General features: G+C 39.9%; 3 protein-coding genes across 4 annotated transcripts; all 3 read left to right on the top strand.

The window, feature by feature from the left end:
• Window positions 1–75: 75 nt before the first annotated feature.
• LOC111497396 lies at window positions 76–3635 on the top strand. Its single transcript, XM_023148184.1, has 7 exons — window positions 76–987; window positions 1172–1290; window positions 1374–2033; window positions 2258–2693; window positions 2776–2914; window positions 2986–3076; window positions 3171–3635. Exons 1-7 carry the CDS (start codon window positions 76–78, stop codon window positions 3292–3294), a joined length of 2481 nt encoding a protein of 826 aa, XP_023003952.1. The 3' UTR covers window positions 3295–3635.
• A 1760-nt stretch (window positions 3636–5395) lies between these two features.
• LOC111497135 (galactan beta-1,4-galactosyltransferase GALS3-like) lies at window positions 5396–7560 on the top strand. The gene is made up of 2 exons (XM_023147805.1): window positions 5396–6768; window positions 6853–7560. Exons 1-2 carry the CDS (start codon window positions 5612–5614, stop codon window positions 7196–7198), a joined length of 1503 nt encoding a protein of 500 aa, XP_023003573.1. The 5' UTR covers window positions 5396–5611; the 3' UTR covers window positions 7199–7560.
• A 1176-nt stretch (window positions 7561–8736) lies between these two features.
• LOC111497108 (DNA replication licensing factor MCM6) lies at window positions 8737–15379 on the top strand. Of its 2 annotated transcripts, none has more exons than XM_023147760.1 (18): window positions 8737–8896; window positions 8980–9132; window positions 9260–9385; window positions 9588–9750; window positions 9888–10081; window positions 10337–10532; window positions 10617–10691; window positions 11057–11286; window positions 12324–12438; window positions 12674–12748; window positions 12835–12975; window positions 13204–13407; window positions 13489–13650; window positions 13724–13779; window positions 13922–14064; window positions 14154–14270; window positions 14515–14645; window positions 14729–15379. In XM_023147760.1, exons 1-18 carry the CDS (start codon window positions 8814–8816, stop codon window positions 14861–14863), a joined length of 2499 nt encoding a protein of 832 aa, XP_023003528.1. In that variant the 5' UTR covers window positions 8737–8813; the 3' UTR covers window positions 14864–15379. The 2 variants fall into 2 exon arrangements, with proteins under 2 accessions (XP_023003528.1, XP_023003527.1); XM_023147759.1 differs by having other exon boundaries at window positions 13922–14067.
• Window positions 15380–17454: the final 2075 nt, after the last annotated feature.

Below are 17454 nucleotides of genomic sequence, written 5' to 3'. Positions count from 1 at the left end.
CCACCCTTCCCTTCCCTTCCCCCCTCCCTTCCCCTCCCTTCCCTTCCCTCCCCCTCCCCCTCCCCCTCCCCACTCATGGCTTCTTCGCAGGTCGAGTTTTCTTCCTCCTCCTCGCCCTTCCGCTGCGTGCACAGAAGAGACCGTAACCGCCGAGACGCCAATGTCGCTGCCACCCATGCTGCTCGTTTTCGCAGCAACCTCAAGAGTTTGGTCATGGATCGCCTCAACGATTGCATTTCAATCACCCCAAATCAAAATCACAATCCCGCTCCCAGCCGATGTGCTGCCAAACAGCTTCAACGAGCCTTATCTACCATTGCCTCTCAACACACTTCCGCAAAAGCCCCACAGACACCAACGCCTCCTGCTCCTCCTGAAACGGACGAGGGAACCTCTAAACTTGGAGCATCTTCTCTGGTTCAGATATGGGAGAAGAGGCTAAATGTTTCCTCCAACGTCAGTTTGAATGCGAATACAAACGCCAACAGCAAGCAAGCTGTGGAATTAGAGAATACCACGGATACGGAGCAAGCGTGCTCTGTGGGAGCAGCAGGGGATTTCGAGGACGAGAGTTTCGATGCAGGGCCCGTGAGCGAGGACGGCTTTGCAGATTGGCATTCCAGCAGAACAACGTCCAGTTCTCCACCCTCTTCCAGGCAAAGCCATAGTTCGGACGCTGGAGAAAGCGAGAAGGTGCGCGTGGTTGATATCATCAGGAGATTGACACTCACGGCTGCGAAACCTACCCATCCATCTTGTGTCGAAGACAACGACCACTCAAATGAATCCTCCTCGCGTTCCGCTCTGATTCTCAGAGAGCGAGTAGAGCGCAAATGTCTTTCTCGTATATTACGCTCTCCCCGGATCAGAGGACGCCAGGCCTTCGCCGATTTACTATTGCAAATCCAGCGGGACAGGCAAAAGGAGCTCGACACGTTGGTAGAGCGTCGAGCCGTTTCTAAATTCCCCCAACGTGGTCGCATCCAGGTCCGATTTCTCTCTTTCTTTTTAATCACTTTCTTATCTTATCTGATCTTCATGGATCACTGTTCTACATTACATCTTATCGAACTATTCTTATAAATTGAATGATTGCATCGAGCGAATCACGCATTTGTAAAATATATTTTACTAAATCACCTAACTATTATTGGGTTGTGAGATGCTGCAGTCGCTACTTCGGCTTAAAATCCTGAAACGTGTAATGGCATTGGAAGATGAGCAACAACACCCAAATCTTGCAATAATGCCCCGAGAGAATCGTAGATCTTCTACCATCATGCATCTCAGGTATAATCAATCAATTGACAACTTGTGATTTAATTATATTTGCAATTGCAATGCCTATGCCTTAGGATTTTGGCTTCACGCAGGGAGAAATTTAGTGGAGTTGGTGCAAGAAGCTCGCTTGCAGAGATGCTAAACGCTAACGATGACAATAAAACCCAATCAGATAGAGATACCCATGCCGTCGATACTAGTGATAACCATAACGATAACCAGCAGGTGGTTGCCAATGCCATAGATAGCAGCATAGACACAGTACGTGTCAATCCAATTCATGCCGTCGGTACTAATGATAACGATAACGATAACCAGCAGATCGTTGCCAATGCCATCACAGATAGCAGCATAGACACAGTACGTGACAATCCAACTCCTGCCGTTGATACTAACGATAACGATAACCAGCAGGTCGTTGCCAATGCCATAGATAGCAGCATAGACACAGTACATGACAACCCAATTCATGGAGATGACAAGGAGAAAATTGAAGAACAAGGACGTGAACAAGAACTTGATCCTCCAACTTCGGAGGCCACATGGCAAGATACCCCTGATTTGAATTTGGATTCACCAGATTCAATCAGTGGATCGGAAGATAGAGAAGAGACTTATGAGAGAACCAGCTACGATTGGTTTACTGATATTTCTCGCCCTCGAAGTTACTGGGAAGGCCGCAGGCAAACTTGGTATCAACAAATGCTCGATTCTACCTCTGCCAACGATGAAATACGTCAACTTATTAAACGGTATACCACTTCTTTACTCGTTTCCCAAATTGACTAGTTAATTAGCATTTGATCCTGTTACCCAATGCACCCTGTTATTTGTTATGGGAGTCGAGCTGCAATAGCAAGTTCCCCTTGTTTTGTTGAGGGATAACTCGAATTTGCATCTGTTCAGATGGCTTTAGTTATATATGAATGTTCCCCTCTGCAAGCAATGAAGTTCCAAAATTGAATTGTGGATGCAGGAAAACTGTATCCAATTGTTTATCGAGTGGCTTCCGTGAAAGAATGGATAAGCTAATGGTGTCTCGATTAGAGCGGCGAACTCGGCAACAAGAAGAATATGATGAGGTCAACGAGGAGGATAATGTGGCAGAAGAAGAGCTGTGGTGTTTCTCAGAAGGACGCACTCAACCAAAGAGTAGTGATAACGAAGAAGAAGATGAAAGAAGCTTGATTAGCGGTCAATCTCCTGAAGGGGGCGATTATTTGGATCAATCTGTATCGCCTTTGCAATTGGCATCCCCATCAATGGTGAGCTCATTGAGCTACCAGGATAACGAGATGGGTGAAGATTCCAATAGAGGCGCATCCAGTTCCTCACCCCAACTTTTTCCACCTCAATTTTCCTCCAACAACCAACGCTCTTCCCGCGTCTCAACAAACCATCATCCTTCCATTGTAAGCGGCTCCCCCCAAGCCTAATCCTGCTTTTACTTGATTAGTATGTTAGGCTGACAATTGTAAATTTGTAATGGCGAAGGAAATGGAAGTGATATGCGATTTAAGAGGGCATATGGAGCAATTGTACCGGGAGATGTCGGAACTGAGAAAATCAATAAAATGTTGCATGGACATGCAACTCATGCTGCATCAGTCAATCAAGCATGAAGCAGTGGCAGGTAAGCCCACCTTTGTCATAGTTTTTAGTGTATGCTTGGCTTGAATTCTTCTAACGGAATAGGCATAGCAGGAGGAGGGAGGAAACCCAGTAAAGAGAGATCATCAAGAAAGCGCAAATGTTGTATTTGCTACAATATGCAGATTGACTCACTGCTGTATAGGTAACTTACCCAAGTTTGGATTAGATATTACATAAGATTTTGATGATATTAGAGGAAAACTGTGTGAAGAAGTGGAAAATGATGGGTTTTGCAGATGTGGGCATATGTGTTGCTGTATGAAATGTGCAAAGGAATTGCAATGGCGAGGGGGAAAGTGTCCAGTTTGCGGAGCTCCGATAGAGGACGTCGTGCGGGCCTCTTTTACTGCACATTCATAGGAAGGATTAGCAGCTTTCGATGAACGAGTTCTTGCTTCAGAGGACCGTCTTCATTCTTCATCATTTTATTTTATTTTATTTTTTTTTCTTCTCGCCAACCACCGCTTCCCCCGTGCATGCATTATCATTTATCACTGCTCTCTACGACTACCTTCAACCCAACAACAAACCCTTCTCTTTTTTTCTTTTTTTCCCCTTTCTCTTTTGGGTTTTGTTCTTTTCTTTATCCAAAATGCACATACCATCTTGTATGCTTTGTAACTAGTCATTTTGTATTTTACCTTCTACTGTGAATATTGTACGTGTGTAAGTTATTTGGAGGAGAAATATTGTAATACCAGACTGTTTCAGTGTTTTTTTTTTTATTATACTTATAATGATATCGTAGATAGGTTTGCGTAAAACCGTTTGCGTAAAACCTTCAGCCAATTAATCAAGATGATGAGTAAATTTTAAGTTTGTTGGTACAAAAACGAGTAAGTTATTATTTTGTTTAGTATAACAAATGTGCTATGAATTACAATAATTTTTAATGTTTCACGGACTTAATTAATAAAAATCAAATTGGGAAGGAAAATACTATATATAATAAAGTGTGCATGGTTGACCCAACAACCCTAATGATCATCAAGAATCAGTTGGGTAGTATTCATATTATAAGAAGGAAGGTAGATACAATTTTGGTAAAAACAAATAAATATTGGGTTTTTGTAAAATAAAAGAATCATATAGATATATATTTTTTAATTAAGTTTGAATAGAGTATAGGCACTAAAATAAAATAACTCGAACTCCTTAAACTAAAATTGTAGGTTATAGTTAATAACTTGTATAAAGTTAAAGAACAAAAGTAGGCAAAGTAGATGGACGTGAACCACTCCCTTCTTAAATTATCTTTATTAACAATTATGCACTCGAAAATGTGGCTGTTCCTTAACTCTTATGTCAAAACTCCACCCATCTCACTTGTTCCATTATACAATTAATTATTGTGTTAAGGAGAAAATATTCATTTATCTTCTCCATGAATTTATATGAAGGACAAATTAAGAAGTAGAATGAAAGTGAAGCATGTTTGAATATGGTGAAAAACCGAGATCTGGGTATCCTCACTTCACTTCTGCCTGCCTGTGCTCGAATTGAATTAAATTATATCATATTGTGTAATATTAGAATAATAATAAAGGTTTGAAAGGTTGGACTGTTAATGATTGGCCAGTCTACAGGCCTTATTTTTAATTATTGTTTGTTTGAAACAGAGGCTGTATTGTTTATTGATTTATTTAAATATATTGCATTGTTTTTAATAATAAATTTAAAATAAAAGTTGTATTTTAAAAGCAATATGCCAGATGTGATTATTTAGAAAAGTATTTGTAAGAACGTGGTACAGTTTTTAGAGAAATGGGGAGATGTAGAGAAACACGAAGGATATTTGAAATGCGTTGGGGGTAATTTGTATAAGAAACAGAAGTGAAAGGTAAATAGAATTTTGGAGCACCGACGAGGCAGATCAATCCCGTGGCGGCATGTAGTGGGAAAATGAGAGAGGGCACGCGTTAAGTAGAGGTTCCTCTGCCGCTTCGGATTTACAGCACGAGGTTGGGTGTGGGAGGGGCCCAATTCCGAACTGGATGACATTGACGCGCACCCTTAACATCTCGCCACCGAATCATTCTATTCCCATTTTTGCACTTCACCCCCTCCATCTCTTATACTATTTTCTTTTAGGTCCTCCTCTGACCTTTACCGTTTACCATTTACCCTTGACCCTTTACTTTTGATCCTTTACCATTTACCGAAGAAGGCGAGCATGATGGTGACGGTAAAGGAAAGAGTGGGAGGGCTTGATTATTCCATGGAAAAGGAAAGGGTTAAGGCGAAATTAATGAAATGAAGGGTAATTAGTAAATTCCATTGCCAGCCTCACCTGCCTTTTTCTTTTCTCCCCTTCTTACTTCTCAACGCGCACTCTTTCTCTCTCTAGCGGCGTCAATCAGTAAATACAAAGTAAAGGAGGCGGAAGGGCTCTTTCCTTCTTCCTCTCAAACCCACAAAAACAGAACATCACAATTATTAATAAGATCCCAACCCCAACCCCATCCCCATCCCCACCCCCACCCCCACCCCCGTTGCCAACCCAACCCTTCCTCTTCTTTCCTTCTCTCTCCCGTCTGCTTTCACCTTTACAGATCACATATTCAAGAGCATCGCAGCGAACCTTCTTCCCTAAAAACCCCTACCCCAACCCCAACTGGGCTCTGCTTCCCATCACAACCTCAGATTCCCTTGCTTCTCTCTCTCTCTTTCTCCTACCATGGCAAAAGACCGAGAAAAGAGGATGTATGTCGGAGTTTTTTTTAGCTATGCTGCGGAACTCAAGCTTTTTCTTTCCGCTCTCCTCCTTCTCTGTGCTCTCGCTACTCTCCTCCAGTTCCTTCCTTCTCGTTTCACGCTCTCTATCGCAGATCTCCGTTCCTGCTCCGCCGCCCGAGATTCCCCCCCTCCTCCTCCTCCACCTTCTTCTCTATCAGCAACACTCCGTTCTTCTGTACCCCCTCCAACTCTCATCCCCTCCCCTCCAACAGATCAGCTGCTTCCCAATGGCGTTCTCCGCCGCGCTTTTCACCCTTACGGTGCTGCTGCTTATAACTTCATTACTATGGGTGCTTACAGAGGCGGCCTCCACAACTTTGCCATTGTTGGTTTAGCCTCCAAGCCTCTTCACGTCTTTGGGCGTCCCACTTTCCAATGCCAGTGGATTCCTCGCCTCCACCCCTCTAGTCCCATCAACGCCTCCGCCTTCAAGATCCTTCCCGACTGGGGCTACGGTCGCGTTTACACCGTTGTCGTCGTCAATTGCACTTTCTCTCACCCTGTTAATGCCGACAACCAGGGTGGAAAATTGGTTCTCTATGCCTCCACTTCCGGTGGCGGAGATCGCGACATCAACCTTACCGACACGATTGAGGTGCTAACAGAAACCCCCGGTGGAATGAACGCTTCCCTTTTCACATCGAAGCCCAAATATGACTATCTCTACTGTGGGTCGTCCCTGTATGGGAACTTGAGCCCCCAGAGAGTGAGAGAGTGGTTGGCATACCATATCAGGCTATTCGGGGCCAGATCCCACTTTGTAATACATGATGCGGGCGGGGTTCATGAGGAGGTGCTGGAAGTTTTAAAGCCATGGATGGAATTGGGGTATGTGACATTGCAGGACATCAGGGAGGAGGAAAGGTTCGATGGATACTATCACAACCAATTCATGGTGGTGAATGACTGTTTGCATCGGTACAAGTTTATGGCCAAGTGGATGTTCTTCTTCGACGTGGATGAGTTCATCTTCGTGCCGCCGAAGAACACCATAAAATCAGTTCTGGATTCGCTTTCAGAGTACTCCCAGTTTACAATTGAGCAGATGCCCATGAACAGCAAGACGTGTCTGACAGAGGATGCGGGGAGAACCTACAGGTACGAATTAGACATAGACACAGTGATTAATTAATTATAGTTAAGGAATTGAATAATGAATAGTGTGGTTGCATTGGGCGGCAGGAAGTGGGGGTTTGAGAAGCTGGTATACAAGGATGTGAAAAGGGGAATAAGGAGGGACAGGAAGTACGCAGTGCAGCCGCGGATGGTGTATGCGACGGGGGTGCACATGTCGGAGAACGTAGCCGGGAAGTCCACACACAAGACGGACAGGATCATAAAATACTTCCATTACCATGGCACCATTGCGCAGAGGAGGGAGCCCTGCCGCTCCCTTTCCAATGAAACCCAGCTTACTCTCGACAACACCCCCCATGTGTTGGACACCACCATGCGCCTCGTCGCCCCCGCCGTCAAGAGATTCGAGCTCAAAATGATCGGTACCAGGTTACAGGCCACGCGCCAATAATTAGTTCTCATTTCTTTCTTTCTTTCGTTCTTTCTTTCTTCACATCACAACTCTTCGTTTTTTTCATAAAACTAAAAATACATGTTTGGGGGAGAGTGGGGGCATTGGTTGTAATTATTTTGTTTACTCTTTTTTTTATTTTTTTGTGCTCGATCAAAATTTTACATCACAAATAAAAACAGAAATTATTAAGCCACATTCCATTGTGTGTAGTATAGAGAAAGAGGAGATGGGTGGTGTCGGCATCCCACCCAAACAGAAGGTATAGGAAGGGCTCTGTAATGCGTTTCAATTATGTTTAGTTCTGGTCCATAAAGATGGGATTGTTTAATCATCCTCTTAATTTTAGTCATAAAAAAGTAGGGCAGAGTTTTGGGTTTCGAATAATTACAACTAGATAGGTTATTAAATAACGAGTAAGCTAATTAAATAATATACGAATGTCTTTTCAACTGCTTTCGTAATTGGGTATTGGTCTGCCGCTTCGAGTTCAAGGAATCCGAGGTTCAACTTTCTTTCTGGGTTTATTATAATAATAATTCTGTGTTTCCCATTCCCAGCCATGCGTATTCCGTTTTTTTTTTTTTTCCTTCTCTCTTTTACTATGTGGACAATTTGTTTTTAGACCTTAAATCTATTTTGGAACTATTTTTAAATAATATAAAAATTGGGAAACTGAATAATGGTGTAGTAAAAAAACAGAAAACTAAATAATATTTTTAGTAGCTTACTAGAAGTCCAGCAGAAAATACTACTACCAGTACTACTACTACTAATAATAATACAGTAGCTTACTAGAAGTCCAGCAGAAGTAATACTAATAGTAATAATAATAATAATAATAATGTAGCATGGGGGCTAGAAGAGTAAGAGGGTTGAATTATTGGGATAGCGTCAAATTGGGCGGTGTCCTTTGAGTAACAAACTTTGATTTGAAGATTTTGAAAAAGAAATGAAACTGATTATTAGTGGTGGGGGGAAGTGAGAAGGGTTGGTGCAATGAAATGACCATTCTGAAATCTCATTGGCGGTAGTAAACAAAGCATCCCCTCCCAGTCCCGCAGAATCTAGAATCAAAATATGTTAGAATTGGAGGTGGACAAAGAAGCAGAAAACCAGAAGGAGCATCTCACTAATTATGGTGGGTACATACTTGAGTAGAGCGTTGAGTTTAATCGCGCCATCTGCGTTTACCAATAGCTTTCCAACGCCAGTTGCGTCCAGATAACCTCTAAAAAAAAATTTGAAAGTTGGAGGGATACTTTGGAAAAATACAAACTTCTCAATATTCTTTTTATACCATAAAATTGAAATCTCAAAAAAACTAAATGCATCTAAATATAAAATTCATGAACAAAAAAAAAAAAAAAGAAGAAAAAAAGGTACGAATTAAGTTTTCGAGTATTAAGAGAATAGAGCCCATGGGCCATTGCAGCTCAACCCGGCAAGGTATAGCCCAAAACCCGTGGAGCCTTGGCCATCCACTTGGTTTTGGCGGGAAACTGCGACATTTCGGCGCCAAACTACTTGACTGCAACCCCAACCAAACATTTGCCCTTAATTTCCACTCACAATCCTTCAACCCATCTTTCTCCAGCGACACACTGGTGAAGATATGGAGAGCCATGGAGTTGGTAATTATTTCGTGGATGAGAAGTCTGTTCTTGTCGAAAACATTTTCTTCGACTTCCTCAAGAGGTGAGCTGCTTCTTTCTTTCATTTCAACTCTTCAATCCCCCTTCCCTTCCCTTCCCCTCACCAACGATTGCATTTCTATTCAGTTTTCGCCTCGTTGGGAACTCTGGAGACCCTTACTACGAGGCAGAGATAGAAGCTATGATGGCTGGCGAATCTAACACCATGTTCATTGATTTCGCTCACCTTATGCGCTCCAATGATCTTCTCCACGTAGCAATCGCCGACGAATATCTCAGGTCTTGCTTTGCTTTTCAATTTCTTTTCTTTTTTTTTTTTTTTTTTTTTTTGCCCCTCAAACCTCTAATCTTCCAGACGGTCTCGTAATATCACATTGTATGATTGCCTTCTTCCTTGTTTCGACAGGTTTGAACCATACCTCAAGAACGCTTGCAAGCGATTCGTAATGGAGCATAATCCTTCTTTCATCGCTGACGATAACCCCTTCAAGGACATAAATGTCGCTTTCTTCAACATTCCCGTTTCTAAAAGGTACCTCATGTGCCCTTGTCTTAGTTTCATTTTCCATAAAAGAAAAAGGAAAATCTGTGAATGTTCTGGTATAGCTTCACCCCCTGCATATAGCTCATCAAACCTTAGCTAAGCAATACATCTCTAAACTCGACGAGCATCCTGGAAGCCTTGTTAAAACGTCACTGTTTGATTTTGATGGCATCTTTCTCCCAAACTATAGGTTGAGAGAATTGACCACTGCAGAAATTGGGAAATTAGTATCCGTGACAGGAGTGGTGACGCGGACAAGCGAGGTCCGACCAGAGCTTCTACAGGGGACCTTCAAGTGCTTAGAATGTGGGAATGTTATTAAGAACGTCGAACAACAATTTAAGTACACGGAGGTCTGTGTTACAAGTCAATAGATTTTTATTCTTTTCACGTCACCGTTCGCAATTCATAAGATATCTCAAATATTTTCACGTAGCACTTAGATAAATCTTGGTAGATGTTTATTGACCGTTCTTTGTTTGAATTATAGCCAACAATATGCATGAACCCAACCTGTTCGAATAGAACAAAGTGGGCATTACTTCGGCAAGAGAGTAAATTTGCTGATTGGCAGAGGGTGCGAATGCAAGAGACTTCAAAGGAGATACCGGCTGGCTCTCTTCCACGATCTTTGGATGTAATTCTCCGCCATGAAATGGTCGAACGTGCTAGGGCTGGAGACACGTAAGAACAACTACCTTGGCTTTCAATTATTGTCCTTTAGTACTTCCGAGTTGTTTATAGGGTTAACTTCCAACATTCGTTGGCAAGAATCTGGTTTATGAAAGGTTGACATTCTTATGGCTCTTAAGCATGACATCTCCCAACTTTTCTGGCATCATCTTTGGTGTTCAACCTAATGGATGATTACAAAATCATGACACTGCAACTTCCGTACAGTAATTTTATCTAAGCCTTTCCTGTCATACATCGACACAGCGTCATCTTCACGGGTACAGTAGTTGTCATACCAGACATATTAGCATTAGCCTCTCCAGGAGAAAGAGCAGAATGTCGTCGGGAAGCTTCAGAGCGAAAAAATTCTGCCGTTGGACATGAAGGAATGAGGGGTCTACGAGCCCTAGGAGTGAGGGACTTGTCCTACCGCCTAGCCTTTATTGCCAATTCAGTTCAGGTTAGCCCTCGTTCCTCTCTAATTATCATTTATCAACTTCAGTCAGGATTTTTTATTATTCAAATCTTATCATTGCTTTATCAGGTTTTAGATGGCAGAAGGGATTTTGATATCAGAAATAGGAAAAAGGATGCGGATGAAGACAACCAACAGTTCACCGTCAGTTTTGCAATATCTAGTTTTAATTTTTCCTGCTTGTAATACACGCTAGGCGTTTTACTTCAAATTTTAAATTATATAAAAACTAGTAGGATGCAGATGACCACTTTAACTTTATTCTCAGTGATAGCTTATGCACTAAACTGATTATTGAAAAACATGTTGATGCACTAAATCCTTAGTTTACGTTTTAGACTTTTGTGTAGATACTCCAAGAAGCTTATAGATAGTTAGTTTGTGTTGTATTTTATTGAACACTTAATTTGTACACAGGTCCTAGTAAAATCAAAACTAGAAGGTTTATATTTTTCCAGCATATGCTACCCAAGCTCTCCTGAATTTTGATTAATTAACAAATCCTACAGACTGAAGAGCTTGATGAAGTTCAAAGAATGAGGAATACCCCTGACTTCTTCAACAGACTTATTGATAGCATTGCACCAGCAGTCTTTGGCCATCAAGATATCAAGCGAGCAATTCTGCTAATGCTGTTAGGCGGTGTCCACAAGTTAACCCATGAAGGAATTAACCTTCGAGGTGATATCAATGTCTGTATAGTAGGAGATCCAAGTTGTGCAAAATCTCAGTTTCTTAAGTAAGTTTTTGTAATTTTTCTCCACTCTATTTTGGTTCTTAGTTTAAAATTTAAACTGTTTAACAACTCAGGCAGAGTTTGAATACGGTATCAGGTATGGTTTTTTCCTTAGTAGTTGATGCTTCATAAATTTGTGTTTGGTATTTGATATTTGGACTAAAGTGAATAGTCCATCCATCAAGTGGAGCTTTTGTAGTAGTCCAACATTTTTCAGGGTTTTATTTATTTATAATCTGGATGTCCACTCATCCGATGAACATTGCTTCAAAAATTGAAGCACGAAATGGGCCACCTCACCACAAGGGCACATGTCCTTAACCATATTTGAGCCTTTTATTTTTCTCTGAAGGGGAAGGAAATATCTTGATTGTAGTTTCTCTTCGAGCAATCTCTTAAAAATCCATCTAAGATTTCATTATCTCATATATATGTATATAGATAGATAGATAGATAGATATAATCTATGTATATGTGTATGCATGCATGTATCTATATGTATTGATTTTTATTATGTTGTGAGTTAGAGTGTTAATATTATTAAATTTACCATAGCCCGTCAGCTTAAGCTTTTTTTGTTGATTAGTGATTTAACATGGTATCAAAGCAAGAGGTTTTGTGTTTGAATCCTTGTAAAGTTGTTTTCTCCTCAATTAATATTGATTTCCACTTTTACTGGGCTCTTACAGATTTTCAAGCCCACAAGTGAGGGAGAGTGTTAGAGTGTTGATATAATTAAATTTACCGTTGGGTTGATTGACGATTTAACAATATGCATCAAAGCAAAACTTTCTCCCTTTTCACTTTAAGTCCTCGGTGGATTGTTGTGTTTTATTGCACCTCTTGCCTTAAAAACATTACACATGATACTGTTATTTGAGATCCACAACGTTTGGTATTGAGAACCCTTTTGTCACTAGACCAATTCATGTTCAGTTTTTTTTTTTTTTTAAATATTTCTCCAAAGTGAACACTTCACAACTCAGTAGACTAGTTCACCATATTGTATTTAAACATTTATTCTTGACTTCTTTCCACAGGTATACTTCAGGTATTGTGCCAAGATCAGTTTACACGTCTGGAAAATCTTCTTCTGCTGCTGGATTAACTGCAACTGTAGCCAAAGAGCCAGAAACAGGAGAGTTTTGTATTGAGGTAGCCTTTTATTCAATATTCATCTGGAGAGGCCATTCTTCCTATTGTCCAGTTTAAAATGCACCACATCCATTTCACAGTTCTGTTACAAAAATATATATACTTTTACAACAATTCATCTTGTTGTATTGGATGTATCCGAATATCATGCTTATGAATCTTAGCACAAACTTACAACTAGTGCATGTAGTACCATTTTGTGTAGTTCCCTTGATGCATTATAATTTTATTGCAGGCTGGTGCCTTGATGCTTGCTGACAATGGCATTTGCTGTATTGATGAATTTGACAAAATGGACATCAGGGATCAGGTAACTTGTGGCTATATTTTATTAATGCTTTGGCTCTGCATCTCGTGCATTTTCTATGATAATCTGACTTGCACATGCTATTGAAGGTTGCAATTCATGAAGCTATGGAGCAGCAGACCATAAGCATAACGAAAGCCGGAATACAGGCAACACTAAATGCCAGGACGTCAATCCTTGCTGCTGCTAATCCTACAGGAGGGCGCTATGACAAATCTAAACCACTAAAGGTGAGAGTGGTTGCCATCTATCACAGAAATTTCATGAAAGGAGCACAGCTCTAGATATAAACTATTGTTCATACTTCTTATGGCTTCAGTTGGTATGAAATTGTCAACTTGGAGCTGGGATTCTCGATCAAAACTAAAATTATGCGTGGAATGTTTGAAATAGTTTCGCGATTTGATTTGTAGTCATTGTTTTCCTATCTCATTGATATGTTTTTATTCTTGTTACAGTATAATGTTGCTCTGCCTCCTGCTATTCTCTCAAGGTTTGACCTTGTGTACGTGATGATAGATGACCCAGATGATCAAACAGATTACCACATTGCACATCACATTGTGAGAGTACACCAGAAGCATGAAGACGCTCTTTCTCCTGCATTTACCACTGCTGAGTTGAAGCGTTATATTGCATATGCAAAAACTCTAAAACCTAAGGTCTTTCTTATTTTTTTAATTTAACTTTGTGCTTGTTCTTTATCCAGTTTTACCTCCTTTGATAGTGTTTAAATAATGCAGTTAAGTTTAGAAGCCAGAAAAGTATTGGTGGACTCTTATGTTGCTCTTCGCAGAGGAGATACAACTCCTGGAAGTAGGGTTGCTTATCGCATGACAGTTAGGCAGCTCGAGGCATTAATAAGGCTGTCCGAAGCAATTGCACGAAGTTATTTGGAGACTTTGGTGAGTACATTTAGGGAAAATTGCTCTAGTTAGGTAATGATTTTGGAACTTTACTTCAGAACTGCTTTTACAGGTTCAATCGCGCCATGTGCGTTTAGCAGTGACCTTACTGAAAACGTCAATCATCAGGCAAGTTACCCAAAAAGCTTAGAAGATTTCCAGTCAATCCACACTTCTCTTTAACTTTTTGGGTGGTCTTTTCGTACTGTAATCCATTTAATCTAATTAACAACGACCTATCAGTGAGATTGACCTATCAGCTACCTTGCAGTGTGGAATCTAGCGAGATTGACCTATCTGAATTTCAAGAAGAAACTAATGGAGGTGGAGATGGTGATAATAATGTAGACAATAGGCCTCATGAGGTTGATGCTGAACCTAGGAATGGTGCGACAGAGCCAACTTCTGGAAATGGTGGTGAGATTTTAACGATCATATTCACTGTAATCTATGCAACTTTCCTATAGATTAACCTCATTATGATGCTGCGGAAATGGATTCAGGTTCTGGCAGTCAACATGAGAAGAAGAAACTTCTCCTGAGTGATGAATATTTTCAGAGGGTTACCCAAGCCCTTGTCATGCGCCTCAGACAGCACGAAGAATCTGTGATGCAAGAAGGTACTCTATGTCCTTTCATTTCAAGATGTTAAGGGGAAGGTTTTGGATATCTCTGATATGCAAAATGGATATTCATTGGGATATTAGTCAAATTTGTCATATCCTAGATGTCCGTTGCTTTGATAATTGATTTGGGTTCTTAATTGAAATACAGATTTGAAGAATTGGCCAACAATGTGTTGTCCAGGAATATTAATTATGTTTTTACTATTATAATAAGTGTACAAATTTCCATGTGCTTCAGGAACTGAGCTGGCGGGAATGAGGCAGAGAGATCTGATTCAATGGTATGTGGCTCAGCAGAACGAGAAGAATAGCTATAGCTCCATGGAGGAGGCAAAAAAAGAAGTTAAAACAATTAGAAGTATTATTGAGGTAAACATGTATTTTTGATATACTCGAAATCATTATAAACATGATTTGTGCCAATAGCTCACATGACATGGCCTGTTTTTCAGAGTTTGATAGTAAGGGAAGGCCATTTGATAGTTGTAGATGACGGGAGGCCAGTAGATGGCGGGGTTGAAGGCGAACCATCGTTAGTTAAGGATAACAGGATTTTAGCTGTGGCTCCCAATTATGTCGTCGATTGAAGACATCGCTCTTAAATCTGAGAACCTCCAGCTTTCTTGATCTCTATCAATATTGTGGCTAATTCAGCGTATGTTGTGGAAATTGGTCTTCTAAGACCACATGAAACTGGTCTTCCAAAGTCTATTACTGAGTATTAACAATCATTTTCGGCTGGGGGCTGTGGAGGTAAATTCTTTCGTGTTTATTTGACGAATGTGGGAGATTAGTTTTAACTATTGTAGATTTGGTTTGATATAGGTTTGGTTAAGTGCCCAATGGATACTGTTACGTTGTCATGAATCATTATAACCAACCTAAGGTTGGGGTCGTACTAGCGAGCTGTTATTTTGAAGTTATAAAATTTGAATGCACATTGGAATGGCTGTAGTTTTGTACCCGAACTTAAACATGAGCGTGCCATGCATCACTGGAAATTACAATTGCATCGACACTGTAATTTTATATTTGTATATTCTGTACTTTACAATTGGAGACAGACAGGAATGGTATGCAATGCGAAGGCCGTAATTTGTTCATTCCATTTTATACAAGTAGGACACACGCCATGTACTTTCGCAGCCTTTGCGTTGAGTAAATAATAACTAGCCCGCCTTGGTTTTCTAGTTCTGAAGTATTATATATTCTGACTCTCTCTATTGTCTCGGTTATTATTATTGTTATTATTTAGGAAGACGTTCTAGCTCTTTATTATTGTTATTATTTGGGAAGATGTTCTAGCTCTACTTCTTGTTCTAGTTGTACTTCTAGGCATCAATCAATATGGGTTATTGGAAATCTAAGATTCTTCCAAAGATCAGGAAGGGATTCTGAACATAAGCACTTCTGCTTCACACAAGTCTGCTGTGGCTGACGAGGCCATAGACTCCTTCCATCACACCAAGCTGCCTTTCTTGCCTAACATATTTCTTCTCCATCCCCTCTTAAGAAAGAAAAGAAAAGAAAAGAAAAGAAAAGAAAAGAATTGGAGAACAGTCTTTGTCGTTCCTCTCCCATCTGTTGATCGCGACTACCGCCAGTCACGGAAGCCATGGATTTTAAAACAGGTGGACACATCATGATTAGGTTGTTTGCAGTAAGTAGGAGATAGGTGAGACTTTGTCTGGTCTGTTGCACTTATCGAATATTCCTTATAGACATGCCACTTAAAAAGAAAAACATGGTTCTTTGCAGGAACAACTTTATTGTGAGTCATATCACAAGAATTCTCCCCTTGTATGAGAGTTTAATAGGCTCCATCGAACGATGGTAATGAGTTTTGAGACGAGAGACTAAATTCTACCAAGAGAACATAAGGTATCATCAATTCCAACAAAAAAAATTGATGGGAAACATTACAAATGCGAAGTCCACATTTGCAAGCATGTAACGTTTTAAGATTTTGCCTATAGTTCTTGATAGATGACCTTAACGGTTGAATTGGTTCCGAAGTTTCATTGCCACATTTTCATAAGGAACCGTTCGCTATGATTTTTCAGTCAATGCTCCTCGTGATCCATAAACACAAGCATGGAGTCTGAAGTCTAATCATCCCATCTCCTACACGCAAACTTTATGTAAGTCTTTAATGAAAGTGTCATTACTCATGACCACACAATATCAAATGTGAATGAAACATGACAAATTAAATTATATGTTTGATCCCCGGAACCAAAATATTAAGGATCCCCGGAACCAAAATATTAAGGAGAGGAAGAATCAATCTTTTCACCATTTGTGCTGAAACTTGTGTATAAAATTGTTCTACTTGCTTCCAAATATTTGCTAAAATCATAAGGAAACCGTCGGCAATTGAATCAAACTTAACTTTGGGATTTAGAATATGTTGGTTAAAAAAAAAAAAAAATAGTAGAAGTGATCCAACTTCGTGGTTATCAGACAGTGACTAGGGATTTTTAAATTGATAGGATGGATAAGTATTTTCACGATGTCAAGAAAGTTTTTCTGTAATATTTTATTTAGCATAATGTGAATATATATACAACATATTAGAGTACACACCTAAATTACCGCCTAAATACAATAAAAAGTATATAAACTTAGCCTAAGTGTAGAGCAAGTCATATAGAGTTGTAGAAGATTGAACATGTGTACACGAGTGGCTGTATGGGCAAATAAGCTTGAATTTCATACCAGAAATGTTCCGTTGACAAAAACAATCATTGCCTATGTTATGAAGAAGCCATAAAGACGGACAAAAAATGTATATAAAACTTAGGTAATGTTTAAGCTTGTCGTGAGCGTGTCAAGATCATGACCACGCATGATAGATAAAAATCAACTTCTTCCAAAAAAAAAAAAAAAAAAAAAAAAAAAAAAAAAAAAAAAAAAAAAAAAAAAAAAAAAAAAAAAAAAAAAAAAAAAGTAAGGAAAGGGGGTACTAATAGATTTTTGTATAAAAAAAAGGTTACCGAGGAAGGAAAAGTGTTTTTATCCTAAAAACTAAGAAATCTACGGAGCAATAATGGTTCTCTTTGTTTGTTTTTCATCTTTTTCGTTCATACTGTATAGTCCTTTGTGGTCTAATTATCCCTCAACATTTTTTATTTTCCTCAAACACCGAAGACAAGATTATCTGATTCTAAACCCCAAA

The sequence above is a fragment of the Cucurbita maxima genome, unplaced genomic scaffold (genome assembly GCF_002738345.1).
Source record: "Cucurbita maxima cultivar Rimu unplaced genomic scaffold, Cmax_1.0 Cma_Scf00023, whole genome shotgun sequence".
In the NCBI taxonomy this organism is placed as follows: domain Eukaryota; kingdom Viridiplantae; phylum Streptophyta; class Magnoliopsida; order Cucurbitales; family Cucurbitaceae; genus Cucurbita; species Cucurbita maxima.
The sequence above is the reverse complement of the archived record's forward strand: the minus strand, read 5'-3'. Positions and strand labels throughout refer to the sequence as shown.

What these genes read in the sequence shown, in the direction of transcription:
- LOC111497396 (XM_023148184.1), top strand. Translation starts at nt 76, where the DNA reads ATGGCTTCTTCGCAGGTCGAGTTTTCTTCCTCCTCCTCGCCCTTCCGC. An exon ending in TCTACCATCATGCATCTCAG is followed by an intron (nt 1,291 to 1,373) that starts GTATAATCAATC and finishes GGCTTCACGCAG; the next exon opens with GGAGAAATTTAGTGGAGTTG. An exon ending in CAAACCATCATCCTTCCATT is followed by an intron (nt 2,694 to 2,775) that starts GTAAGCGGCTCC and finishes GTAATGGCGAAG; the next exon opens with GAAATGGAAGTGATATGCGA.
- LOC111497135 (XM_023147805.1), top strand. Translation starts at nt 5,612, where the DNA reads ATGGCAAAAGACCGAGAAAAGAGGATGTATGTCGGAGTTTTTTTTAGC. An exon ending in GATGCGGGGAGAACCTACAG is followed by an intron (nt 6,769 to 6,852) that starts GTACGAATTAGA and finishes ATTGGGCGGCAG; the next exon opens with GAAGTGGGGGTTTGAGAAGC.
- LOC111497108 (XM_023147759.1), top strand. Translation starts at nt 8,814, where the DNA reads ATGGAGAGCCATGGAGTTGGTAATTATTTCGTGGATGAGAAGTCTGTT. An exon ending in TTCTTCGACTTCCTCAAGAG is followed by an intron (nt 8,897 to 8,979) that starts GTGAGCTGCTTC and finishes ATTTCTATTCAG; the next exon opens with TTTTCGCCTCGTTGGGAACT. An exon ending in GCAAAATCTCAGTTTCTTAA is followed by an intron (nt 11,287 to 12,323) that starts GTAAGTTTTTGT and finishes TTCTTTCCACAG; the next exon opens with GTATACTTCAGGTATTGTGC.